At 36.2% G+C, this 13,055-nt stretch overlaps 2 protein-coding genes across 2 annotated transcripts; both read left to right on the top strand.

Annotated features, from left to right (window-relative positions):
- The first annotated feature begins 7,315 nt into the window (after nt 1–7,315).
- On the top strand, nt 7,316–9,165 carry LOC145042457 (succinate dehydrogenase subunit 7A, mitochondrial-like). Its single transcript, XM_078990887.1, has 4 exons — nt 7,316–7,475; nt 7,598–7,666; nt 8,583–8,685; nt 8,949–9,165. The coding sequence occupies exons 1-4, from the start codon at nt 7,419–7,421 to the stop codon at nt 9,020–9,022; spliced, it is 303 nt and encodes a 100-aa protein (XP_078847013.1). The 5' UTR covers nt 7,316–7,418; the 3' UTR covers nt 9,023–9,165.
- A 673-nt stretch (nt 9,166–9,838) lies between these two features.
- Nucleotides 9,839–12,388, top strand: LOC145042456 (pentatricopeptide repeat-containing protein At5g66520-like). Its single transcript, XM_078990884.1, has one exon. The coding sequence runs from the start codon at nt 10,594–10,596 to the stop codon at nt 12,265–12,267; it is 1,674 nt and encodes a 557-aa protein (XP_078847010.1). The 5' UTR covers nt 9,839–10,593; the 3' UTR covers nt 12,268–12,388.
- Nucleotides 12,389–13,055: the final 667 nt, after the last annotated feature.

The following is a 13,055-nucleotide window of genomic DNA, read 5'->3' as shown; positions in this document are numbered from 1 at the left end:
TTGCCTCCACATCCGTAGCATACTTTGTCATTATGCATGCAGTCTTTGGAATAGTGACCAGTCCTCCCACACTTGTAACAAGTCACTTCTTCGTTGCACTTTCCACCATGCTTCTTCTTGCATTTATCACACCATCTTGCTTCACCTCCATCTGCTCCTCCAAGCTTTGAGAATTTGCTTTCCTTGTTCGGCCTCGAAGATCCTTCAAACTTCCGCTTCTCTCCTGCCTTATCTTTTTCTAGACCCTTTTCTCTTATCTGGGCCTCTACGTTCTTAGCTGCCCTAACAGCTGCTTTCAAGGTAGTTGCCATTTTGACCATTGGGCCAAAGTCAGTGGGCAGTCCGTTAGCAAACCTATCAATCTTGGAGAGTTCAGTAGGAACCAAGTAGGGGAATAGCTTCATCCTCTCGGTGAATGCGGTGACATACTCGTCAATACTCATCTTCCCTTTCTTCAGGTCTCGAAACTCGTTGTTTAGGTCTATCAGATCTACCTCCGAGCAGTACTGCATTTTCAACTGTTCCAAAAACTCTTCCCACGACATCCTTAAGGCTTCTCCTTGTGGCATCGTATCTACCAATAGCTTCCACCAACTCAAGACTCCAGTTTTCAGCTGTCTTACTGCGAAGATAGTCTTTTGTTTCTCGTTACAGTTGCAGCTCTCAAACACCATCTCCATCTCAGAAATCCAATCCATAATCTCAACCGGCTTCGGGCTTCCTGAGAGGCTTGGTGGTTTCGCACCCAAGAAATTCTTGTACATCCGCCCATCCTTGTTGTTTCTCCCTTCTGGGCCATCCCTTTGCTCACCTTGAATCCCTACTTGACTCACTTGGCGGCTGTAGTTCCCTTCCTTAGATTGCTCAGGAACTGGCTCTGTCGGTTCAACATGTACGGTAGGTTCGTCCCTATTCAACATCTGTCTCATTTCTTCCCTTTGTTCAGCTAACATAGCCCGAATCATGGCTTGAACTCCAGCCATGGTGACTGGCTCAGGCGTAACTTCTTCAACAACAGGTATTTGCTGAACCACTGGGGGTTGGTTCCTGTTCCCATTTGCGTTTACGTTTCCGCTACGGGTCCTTACCATCTCGATCTATACACCGAATAAGGTGAATTTAGACCTTTAATTGACGTTTAAATCATCCTTATCACTCCGAAACGTTTACATGCTAGTTCTAATACCGTAGTCGTACGTTTAGAATCCAAAACACATAAGGTTTCCAGATCCGGTCAGCAACAGACCATAGATCCGAACAATTAACAACATATCATGCACAAAGCATTTAGCACATAAAAGCAATTTAGGCATCATTCCTAAAATAAGCTAGTGCTCACACCTCACAATCATCGCCTAGCATTCTAAGTTTAAGTCTAGAAATAAATCCATATTCCTAGTTCGCTTAAACTAATGCTCTGATACCAACTGTGACATCCCCAAAATCACGGCCAGAAAAAACCGATTTTGTTTATGCTTTATAAAGACCAGAGTACTTCATTTTATAAAAAGGTTGCGAAATTCGTTCCCAGAAAAACATGGTAAATACGTTATTAAAACATTTTCGAAGAAACGTATTTATTTCATTTTAAAACGTTTGGGATGTCATCGTTAATACCGAAACATAAGCATAAACAGAACTTACAATGATTTACACTAGTGATCTACATCTCCTTAAATCTCTCAGTGTAATGTCACTTCACTTCATCACCTGTGATATACATCAATTGAGTAGGTCAGGTTGGGAAACCTGGTGAGTACATAGGGTTTTCAACCCACAATAATATAATTGTTATGTTCAATCATCAAACAATTAACCCCATTACCCATCCCCATTATCCTCTTTACTCTTAAGAATTTAACCTAAGAGTCATCTATCCTGCACTCGTTTATTCCGAAGTCCCTTACTTCCAGAGTTATTGGACTGGCACTAAATCCATAGTTGCCGATGTTCGTTCATAAAGCACTAATTCCATAGCTGCTGTAGTCTATTCATCGAGTACTAAATCCATAGCTACCAGTCTTTATCTAATAGGTACTAAGTCCATAGCTACCAATGTTCAACAGGTACTACGTCCATAGCTACCAATTCCCAACGGGTACTAAATCCATAGCTACCAACGTCTAACAGGTACTAAGTCCATAGCTACCGGTGTTTGTTCCGTAGGCACTAAGTCTATAGCTGCCAATGTATACTCACGTCATCCTCTATCTCTCATCATTCATCTACCCATCATCATACCCAACATATTCGTATATAAAATACGTTATACAGTTTAAATCCTTTAAAACATGTATAAGACGTTCATCCAGCATAGATAGCAAGTATTTAGATAATATGCACACATAGCACGTAGTTTATATAAAATACTTCATATCTATGTGTAAGATGAAATGGACTATGCACTCACTTGAGTAGGTGGTGACTCAGCACTCGGACAATGCTTCGATACTCTCAAAACGATGTTCCTTCGATAAAACCTAGTATCGATACCACTAGGGTTTAGTCTAATGATAACCGCGACAAATTAATTGTCTGACTATTATTATTATTATATAAGTGTTAATAACACTCAATATAACTCATAATAATAGCCCAAATAATTATTTTAAGGACCTAATAACATTCCTATAACTATTTGAAAGCTATATTAAAAATTGCGTAAGAGTAGCAAACTTACAACGAATTTTATCGAAAACCGGAACTTAATTGGAGCAGCGTTTCGAAACCGAAAAACTCCTTTTTCTCGGGACTCCGGGAGCCTCGGGGCTTCCCTAGGGTGCTAAGGGGTTTTTTCTAGGGTTTAGGGGGGTTTAGATGAGCTAGAAAGAGAAACTAGTGAGAGAAAGAAGTGGATTTGGAGTGAAGAACAATGGCAGCCCTCGCACCAGGTGTCACCATCCAAAGCGATTTCATCCGACGGCTGGAAGTTCGGCCACATCATCATTTCATGCATCAGTTTCGCAAGTTCACTTTCCAACTTTAAAAATTCGTAACTTTCGCGTATGAGCTCCGTTTTCGACGTTATTTATATCCACGCGAAGGTGGGAACGTAATCCACAACTTTCGTTTAGACTTCGTTGGTTGATTTTGACTCGATTTTAAATTTTATATTATTAACGGGCTGGGACAGGATTGGTCCGTTAAATCCTCATAACTTCTTCATCCGACATCCGTTTTTGCCCATCTTTTTCTCGTTACGCTACTCTTAACGAGATCTTCGATTCTCGTTTAGGTCATGTCGGCTAAAAACCGCTCGATCAAATATTCGAATTTCGGGTTGTACACTGCTAGTCCGAAACTTCAAAAAATCATAACTTCTTCATACGAAGTCAGATTTGGGCGTTCTTTTTATCGATGTTCTTAGTTTAACATATTCTATGACTTTCGTTTAAATTGTTAAGGCTAAATCTCGCTCTATCGTAAATTCATTATTTACGCTTTCCGGTATCGTGTCGGTTCTGACGCGAAACTTCGACGGGTCATAACTTCTTCGTTATAACTCGGATTTCGGCGTTCTTTATATGCACAAAAACCTTGTAACATAATCTAGAACTTGGTTAAGATTATTTATTATAAATAATCTTTTATCATAAAGTCGTTTTCGACCCCTATTGCCTGTAATTTGACTAGCCCGGATCTACGGGCGTTACAACATACACATATTAAAGAAAATATTGGATTTTTTGGATACATATTCAAACGCGTTTACAAGGAAAATGGTTCACTTCTATAAATCTCTTATGAACTCACCAACCTTTGTGTTGACACTTTTTCAAACAACTTGTATTCTCAGGAAATCACTAAACAGGAAATCAAGTGCATTTTGAGGATGAGACGTTAAGGCGTCAAACATTTCATATTTTGTCAACATATTGTAATTGATTTTGAAACATGTAATTCATACAATGATGTAACTTTTTCAATTATATATATGTTGGTTGTGTTTGCTTAAATCACTATTGCATTTGTTGTTATGATACTACACATGAAGTCCTCCACCCCCGGACGTTTCCGCCATCCTTGGTTTGGGGGTGTGACAACACTCACTTGATTTGATGATAATCGGGCAACAATTCGTTTCCTAAAACGATCGTTTCTAATAAAACCGAGAGTTTTATTGAGAAACCGGGTTTTGCAAAAGTCGAGCTTTGAAACCGAAAAGATAATTTCGGGATTCTCAGGCACTTCGTGGCATATTCCGGGGCTTTGGGGGATGTTAATATGAAGAAAATATGGGAAAAGGGGTTAAAAGTGGCCAATTTCCAAATTTACCCGGGAGGTCTCGCATGGCTGCTATTTATAGGGGAGGAGGACCGAAGGCTCAGATCCGAACCGAGGAGGGGATGGCACGCGTCTGCGAGGCTCGGACCAGGTGGCTGCTTTGGCGAGGCTCGGATTGGTCAGCTGGGAGCTTCGGATTGGTCAGTAGCCTCGGTCCAATGGGAAGAGTCCACATATGCGAAAGGGGTATCCGAGGGGTGTCTCCGGGGCATCTCATGCGAAGCTGTTGGCTTTTAAGTGGACCTCGGCTGCGGTCCAATCAGGAGGTGCCACACATGGATTCGGTGCACTCAGCAGCTGCCACGTGCGAGGGTGACGTGGCATGCGAAATTGCCCGGTTTTTCCCATTTTTTCTTTATTTTTGTTCCAAACTTGCGAAAATCATAACTTTCGCATACGGGCTCTGTTTTTGACGTTCTTTATATGCATACGTAGCTAAAATTACGCTCTACAACTTTCTTTTAGACTTCGTCGATTTTTATATTATTATTTTTAATAGATCGGAACAGAAAATCCGTTAAAAATTCATAACTTCTTCATCCGACGCCCGTTTTCGTCAGACTTTTTACCGTTATGCTACTAATGACAATACCTTCAATTCTCGTTTAAGTTGTGTCGTCTAAAAATCGCTCTAAAAATTCGAGTTTTTTAGTTGTCTACTGCTAAGCTGAAACTTTGAAAAATCATAACTTCCTCATACGAAGTCAGATTTGGCATTCTTTTTATCGAATTTCTCGGTTTAACGAATACTACGAATTTCATTTAGATCACTAAGGCTAAAAAGTAGTTTATTAAAAACTCACTTTTTACGACATTCAGCACTGTGCCGGTTTTGTCGCGAAACTTCGTCATGTCATAACTTCTTCGTTATAACTCGGATTTTGGTATTCTTTATATCCCCGAAATCCTTGTTTCGACCACTACAACTTTATGTAAAGATATCGGGCTTATCTCACACTTTAATTTTGATGCTTATTTTTATTCTTAATTAATTAAGCCCTAATAATTAAACATAAAATACATAATTCACGTAATATTCACATAATTCCTTTTTATTTCTTCAAAATGAGTTAGAAATGTTAACCTAGACTATCACCTCAATATAAATTCCTAGGCTAGAAACACGAGTGTTACATCCTCCAATACTTGTAGAGTTTCGCTAACGAGATTACATAAAGAGAAAATAAATCATGAGAGAGAGAGAGAGAGTTTCTTAATAGAAAATGTTGTAAAGAGGGAGTGAGGGTGACCCTCTATTTATAGTGATTTTTACAGGCCTATTCATGACACTATTCATGACACTATTCATGCCGACATCCGTAGATATTGGTAGGCGGGCGAGCATGGTGTTGGTTTGGAATATGCTATTTTCTTGTTATTTTCAGATAATTGTAATTTTCTCATACGAACTCCGATTTCGACGTTTTTTATATCCACACGTTCGTCTTGATGTCTACTACAAATTTCATGTTTATCACTTTGGCTAAAAAGCAATTTATCGCCACTTTCATTTTTAAACACAAAGTTACAAAGGTTTAAATTTGTTTATATCTTTTACAAGTGAAAAACGGGTGTTACAAATCTTAAAATGTAATTTTTTCAAACGAAGTTAATTAATAACAAATGAGATATCCAACATATATTTTGTAGCTGAAATAAATAACAACCCCACCCCACCTCTATTTACCCACCACATTCTTACTTTCGATTCTCCATTTTCTTCTGGCACTAACCTTTTACCGACCACCATCTTTTGAACGTTGCCGCCGTCACCATATATCCTTATCTCTTATTGTTGTTAGCCACCATCTCTTGAACAACGTCGACCAACACATTTTAAATCATGTCGACCACCATCTCATCCTTTTTTACTGTCATTGCTAGCCACCATTTCTTGAATGATGTCATCGATCGCTATCTACATCTCTTTTCCCTGTATAAAGATCAATCTATTTGGATTTACAAACTAACAAAATGCAAAACTTGATTTGACCAGAAATCCATCCTTTTTTGAAATCAGATTAATAAGACTGATAAAATAAAAGAAAATTCAGACTTTTTTCCTGGTTTATTCCTACCAAGAAAGAAAGAGAACCAATCTTGAAAATATGGGTTGATTTTATTTCTATTTGATGAAATGTCTAACAAGGTCCATGGTTACTTAAATGCTCTTTATGTATTATAAATGTTGAGTTTTGGATCATTAAACTCATGAGAGTAGGAATATAGAAAAAAGAAATAGTCGTGAATACTATAACATAGATGTAGATGAAAAATGGTGGGGTGGGGTGGGGGTGGACGGTAGTCATGGAAGAAGCTAGAGAAAAATGGATGGTATAGGGATGGATGATATTGTTGACGGTGGTAAGCCTTCTATGGTTTATAATTATATAAGGACTAATATTGATTTTAATTAAAAAAATAATAAAAAAAAAGATATAAAAGTCTGTTTATATGATTTAAGGAACAACCATGTAAGATTTTGAAATGAAAAAAATCATCCAAAATTATAAATGAAAATAAAAAATCTGAAAAATCATACGGACCATTTATATAAATCTTTCTAATTTTTTCTATTAATTTATTATGATTATTATTACTTTCTCGTCGTATATTTATTGTCTATTTTTGATTTTTAAAGTTTTTATTTTTCACATTTGACTTTAAATATTTTTATTTTTAAAGTTTTTATTTTTGTTATAACAATGAAAACAAATACAATCCATTCATATAATTTGCATCAAAATCATATACCAAAATTAAAAATATTTAATGACAAAATTAAAAAATAAAGACTTTAAAAATAAAAAAAATAAAAAAAAATATGAAACGAATTTTTTTTTTTTTTGTTATGATTACCAACCCTGTCATAGCTTTAAACGCCTATAGCAAACGCAACCTAAGTAATTCACATATTCGGAATTCCATTTATTTAATTATTTGAGAGTGACATTTTTATTCGGATTTGACGCTAGTGACGGAATAGTAGAGGGTTGTAAATGAAAACTAGATAAAGTATGGGGATGATACTGAAACATTATTTATTTACAACTTCATTCTCCAAGATCCAGCGTCGGATCAGTTTTCATCTCCACATCTGCAACTTTCCCTTCCCCCGAGCTCAGCTAGCAGCAATGGCTTCCCTGCTCAAACGTGACACCTTTGCTGTCCTTCGTTCTCATCATCCTCAGGTATCAATCCCTCTCTATTTATATATTTTCCACTTGATTCGGCCTATAAGTTTCTCATTTGTTCCATGCGTTTGTTCGTCGATTGATGCGTGTAGTTTCAAAATAATTTTGATTTGATTTAGGCGGCGGAGGTTTCGCAGTTGCAATCTAGACGTCAACTTCATGTCGAACCTGGGGCTCGCGAGAAAGCCGTAAGTGTTTGCTTGATCTCCTTTTGGTGTTGATTTGTATCGATAGCTGTTGGCATAGGATTGCATGTGTATATGGATAGGTCGAAAACGAAGCTAGATATTTTAATTGATGTCTTATTTGTCGAGATTTTCTTTTGTTTGAATTTCCATTTCTCAGGCTACTCTGTAAGAATAAACCCTAATTTAGTTCATGATTTTCTAATGTATTTCCACTCTTGCCTACTTGAAAGCCCCGGTTCTAATTTCAAATCGAAGTGATTAGACAGTTAGTTTTGGCGTATTTTATGCAATTGTTTGGCATGATTGTGTAATACTTGCTTGCCTGTGATAACCTATAATGCTTTAACATATCATCCTTTGAGACATGGATCTTCATGAGCACTACATCTCCCTTCCTATCTGTAACTGTAACTCTGTAAGTTATTATGTAATGTGTACCATGAGTGGCATCATAAGTCCTGATATAATGGATATTCTTTTTCTTCTCTAATCTTTCTACAAACCATATTATGGACTATGACTGCAAGAATTTCATGCCATTTCTTTTGGCATTAACTACTCTTTTAATTTCCAAATATTCAAAATTATTTATCCACAACATTTGCTTATATGGGACTGACAGCTGACTTCCATTGATTTCTAGCAAGCCTTAGTTTGTGTAACCTTAACATTGGCAATCAACATTTGATTGTTTATTAAACCTGATGTTTTGTGTTTATTCATAACCAAAACATTCAAGGAAGTTATTCTATTGTTCTTTTTTTCCCTTATCAATTTCTTCTTTGTAGTGCATATTCAAGAAGCAGATGCTTTTTATATGTTTTTATATGTAGCAAAGATTAATGTCTGTATGTCTACGTCAAGCATTACATCCAATTATGTAAACTCAACTTGTGAAAATGTGTACTTTTTGCAGCTTTTGGCAAAGGATCCAGCATTAGAGCGCTTCAAATCATATAGAAAAGGTGCCTCACGCATCAGAAGAATTGGAGATTACCTCACTATTGCAGTTGTAGCTGGTATGTTAAAATCCAAAATTGAAAAAGAATCAAATTTTTTTTAAGTGGTTTTGATTATTTTAGCCTACATGGAATTGTTTAGTTAAGTTCACAGATGTAAAGTTGTTCTAAAGAAAATAAATTTCAAGCAACATGACAGATCATAATAAGGATTTTGTAGCAACATGTTGGAGAAAGACTCACACTCAATCTCTTATCTATTGCAAAAGACCTGAATGCCCTCTTCATTCTCATCATCCAAAATAACCTTAAATTTGTTGCAGGATGTTGCTATGAGATTTATGTGAGAGCTGTGACACGAGAAGAAGCTCGGAAAGCAGCTTCTGGAAGTGCTTGATTTGATGTTGATGGTGATCATTACTTGTTCCTTGAAGCATGAAAAAGATTGTCAATAATTTTATGAATAAGCAGTGTTGTTGATTTTTGAAGAAAAATGATCTTTCTTTTATGCATAAGATGCGTCGTTTCAGTTTTCTTTCAGATGGTGTCATGAATATAGCGTTGTGATTGTTGTTTTTTGCTCTTATGAAAGGATAAATTGCCTTACAATAAACAATTTATATACTTGCTAATATCCCACAATATGGAGGATTACAAGGAATATTCCATAATATACATTTAGCCTTGAGGAATTATCTCTATAATTCATCATCTTTAAAAAATTATAACATATTACAATCCCTAAATACAATTATAAAAATTTGTGTAATCAACCCTATCGATTTTTGTTTCTACTTTTGTAGTTTATTAAAAACAAACATTATATTTGTAAACATTTTACAGACTTGATACATTTCATTTATCTGTTTGTATTAAGTATTGTAAATTTGCAATATATGTGTGTTTTTTATATATAAATATTGTATGTAAATAAAAAGCATTTAATTTGAAACATAAAAATATAATTTAAAACGAATAATAAATAAACATCAGTTAATAAACTAGAAATGAATAAGCTTAAAATCAATAAACCAACATGTAATAATTGACAAATCATGCAACATATTTGTTTATTTTGAAAAAAAACATTTACATTGAGATGTAATCCAATGCAAGACCAAATTTGGTATTAGTGTAATAATCGAAAATTATAATATCATATTTGATGTTGCGTTCTTATTTGTTCACCAACATCAAATTAACTCTAGACTCTAGAGCAACCTTATAACTTTATATATCGTTAATTATAAAATTTTAGGGCTGGGTTTAAGATGCCTTTTAACAGTTTTATAAGTGTTACAAGATTTTTGTAGTAAGACCCCAAATGTTGCATTTCCACAACTTGAGTTGTTAACTTGTTTCATTATTTTTCCTTGATGATCGGGAAGCAACTCTCTCAAGCATTTCATCGAACACCTTCCTAACCAAACTAGGAGCAAGCCGATGACGGCTCTTCCCCGTGTCAACTGAAACACATGCAACGATTTGAGTCAAACCACCAACATTGACGCCTAGAGCATCTCTAAAAGCTGAGGTAGAAGCAACAGTTTTGATTGTGATGAAATGCCAACCAAAACCGTAAGCATATTCGGTAACCATCTATCCTTACCACACGCAGTTCTATCGGGTCCAGATGATTGTCCCTTTACATTTAACATCAACGCTCGTTAATGCCAGAGTAGATTGATAGGTTTTATTCTAAAGTGGAGCACAGTTCTTGTTAGACTTTGGGTTTGATTCGGATGTTTGTGTGGCCATTTCTATGGAGAGCATGTATGCTTTGGATTGAAGCCATAATCTGTGCTCCGAAGATGTTTGATGAAATGCCTTAACGAGATACAATCATCTCATCTTGACGAATTTTGTTTAAGGGCTATGGTAGCTCGTACTATAAATTTCTTTTAACCAACTCTTAACGGGTATGAGCAGAAGCAGCTAGTACACCCTTAAAATCTTTATTGCCATGAAATGCATTCAACTTTGGGATTCAAAGTTGAAACCTTTAAGCAGTTATTCAGGTTTATAGCTTCTCATAGCTTTTGTTCATTAAAATCCAATATCCCCACTAATCCAAATCGAAAAACACTTAACCAGCTGCTAAATCAGCGACCACCGTTGTTGCAACTCAAGCAAGTACACGCTCAAGTCATCACCCAATCACTGTCATCATATTCCATTCTGATCGACTCTCTAATCCATTGCTATCTATCAACTAATAGCCTCAGTTTTGCAAGAACGCTATTCGATCAATACCCTGATTATCCCCCACCGATTTTGCTATGGAATCTAGTGATCAGATCCTATTCCAAACTCCAAAATTCTCCAGAACCCATCTATCTTTTTCGCCAATTGAATGCAATTAAAGAGAATCCCCTAATTGTCCCCGACAAATTCACATTCACTTTCTTGATCACGTCATGCACACACCAAAACTCAGAATTACATGGACTGATCGTGCATGGTATAATCATAAAAAAGGGACAAGTACATAATCTCTACATTGGTAACTCTCTGATAAATTTATACGCTGTATTTCATAAACTACACGACGCACGCAAGGTATTCGATGAAATGCCTGAAAGAGACGTCTTCTCATGGACCAGTCTTCTAGGTGGGCATGTCAAGCAAGGCGAAATCACAATTGCCTCTGAAATATTTACAATGATGCCCATACGCAACACAGTATCTTGGGCAGTTATAATTTCTGGATTCCTAGATTGTGGCAGGTATATCGATGCCCTTTCATATTTCCATGATATGCTAAGACAATCTCATGACACAAAAAACCCTAACGAGGCTGTTCTTGTTTGTGCTTTATCTGCTTGTGCTAATCTCGGGGCTTTAGATCAAGGAAAATGGATTCATGCCTACATAGTCAAGACAGCTGTTAACAACACATCTAACATCTTAACTGCTTTAATTGATATGTACGCAAAATGTGGGATGATAGATTCTGGATACCAAATCTTTCACAAGATAGCTCAACCAGATGTTTGCAACTACACAAGCATGATCTCTGGGTTTTCAGCTCATGGTCTTGGTAGGGATACCCTCCAAGTGTTCGATCAAATGCTAGCTGAAGAAATTGCACCCAATGAGGTCACACTTCTTGGTGTCTTAAAAGGATGTAGCCATGGGGGTTTGGTAAATCAAGGTTCTTTGATTTTCCACAACATGGAGAGATTATGGAAAATTAAACCCAAAGTTGAACATTATGGTTGCCTTGTTGATTTATTAGGCCGTGCTGGCTACTTGAAGATGGCTTTATTGATTGCAATCAAGATGCCTTTGGATGCTGATGTTGTTATATGGAGGGCGTTGCTTAGTGGTTGTAGGATATATAAGGACGCGAGTCTTGCGGACAAGATTATTGCGTATGTTGAGCAAGGGTATTGTGGTAATTTCATTGGAAGTGAAGTGCTTCTTTCGAACCTATATGCTTCTTTAAGTAAATGGGAAAGAGTTGGCGAAGTACGAAAAGTAATGAGTGAGAGAAAGAAGGAATCAGAATCAGAATCAAATGTTGGATGTAGTTGGATTGAGGTGGATGGTGTTGTTCATGAATTTCGTGTTGATGACAACTTGCACCCACAAATTGTGAAGCTAAATGAGGTTTTGAAAAGGCAAATCGTGGAGGTTTAACTACTTAACATTATAGTATTGATGTGTTCTCACATCAGTGTATTTAAGTATTTTACTAATTTAAAATTTTAAATTGCGTACTCCTTTTGTTCTTATGTGTATCAACCCTTTCATTTTCCAATCCCAACAATCTTTTCCTTGGTAAGCATTCTTTAATAGTTGCTTAAATAAGTCCCTTTTAAGTGTTGTTTTCTAGATACATGACATTTACAAAAAATTTGAGAAAAATTGAAAAATATACCACGACAAATTTGTAACATGTTAAGATCGAATGAGAAAGCCTATTTTCCGCAACTTTTTCTATTAAGTCGTTCTTTTTACATTACGTCAAAAGAAAATGCATATATTACTTTCTAGATTAAGTCATGATCCCATTATCAACTCCATAGATGTCATAAAAGCAATTAGGATTCTTACCAAGACTTGCGTTCATAACTTCACAACCAGTACAATCTAGAAACTAGTAAGTATACCAATTAAATATCTACCAACATTGCTCGAATCATGGAAATATAAATTGGTTCAAAGAAAAAGATGCCTAAGGAATGACAGATTACAAACATTAACCAAACATCTAGTGTTTGTTATTCAAGGGAGCTGTTAATTTCTTTTAATATTCTCTTGCTGATGAAAAATGGCTTTTGAAGCTCCATTTCAAACGATTAAGGTTCTTGTGGTCTTGTTGAGTCCACAGAAGCATGGCATTACAATTACAAAAACTCATTTACTTCAATAAAAAAAAAAGCATCTATTGCGGTTCTTTAAAGTAAGCACACTAGCTCCTAATT

This window comes from Lactuca saligna, chromosome 4 (assembly GCF_052625555.1).
Source record: "Lactuca saligna cultivar CGN05327 chromosome 4, ASM5262555v1, whole genome shotgun sequence".
Classification (NCBI taxonomy): domain Eukaryota; kingdom Viridiplantae; phylum Streptophyta; class Magnoliopsida; order Asterales; family Asteraceae; genus Lactuca; species Lactuca saligna.
The sequence above is the reverse complement of the archived record's forward strand: the minus strand, read 5'-3'. Positions and strand labels throughout refer to the sequence as shown.

Bases quoted from the DNA above. Each gene is read 5' to 3' on its own strand.
- LOC145042457 (XM_078990887.1), top strand. From the start codon at position 7,419: ATGGCTTCCCTGCTCAAACGTGACACCTTTGCTGTCCTTCGTTCTCAT. The intron at 7,476-7,597 runs GTATCAATCCCT...GATTTGATTTAG, and splicing joins TTCGTTCTCATCATCCTCAG to GCGGCGGAGGTTTCGCAGTT. The intron at 8,686-8,948 runs GTATGTTAAAAT...AATTTGTTGCAG, and splicing joins CACTATTGCAGTTGTAGCTG to GATGTTGCTATGAGATTTAT.
- LOC145042456 (XM_078990884.1), top strand. From the start codon at position 10,594: ATGCATTCAACTTTGGGATTCAAAGTTGAAACCTTTAAGCAGTTATTC.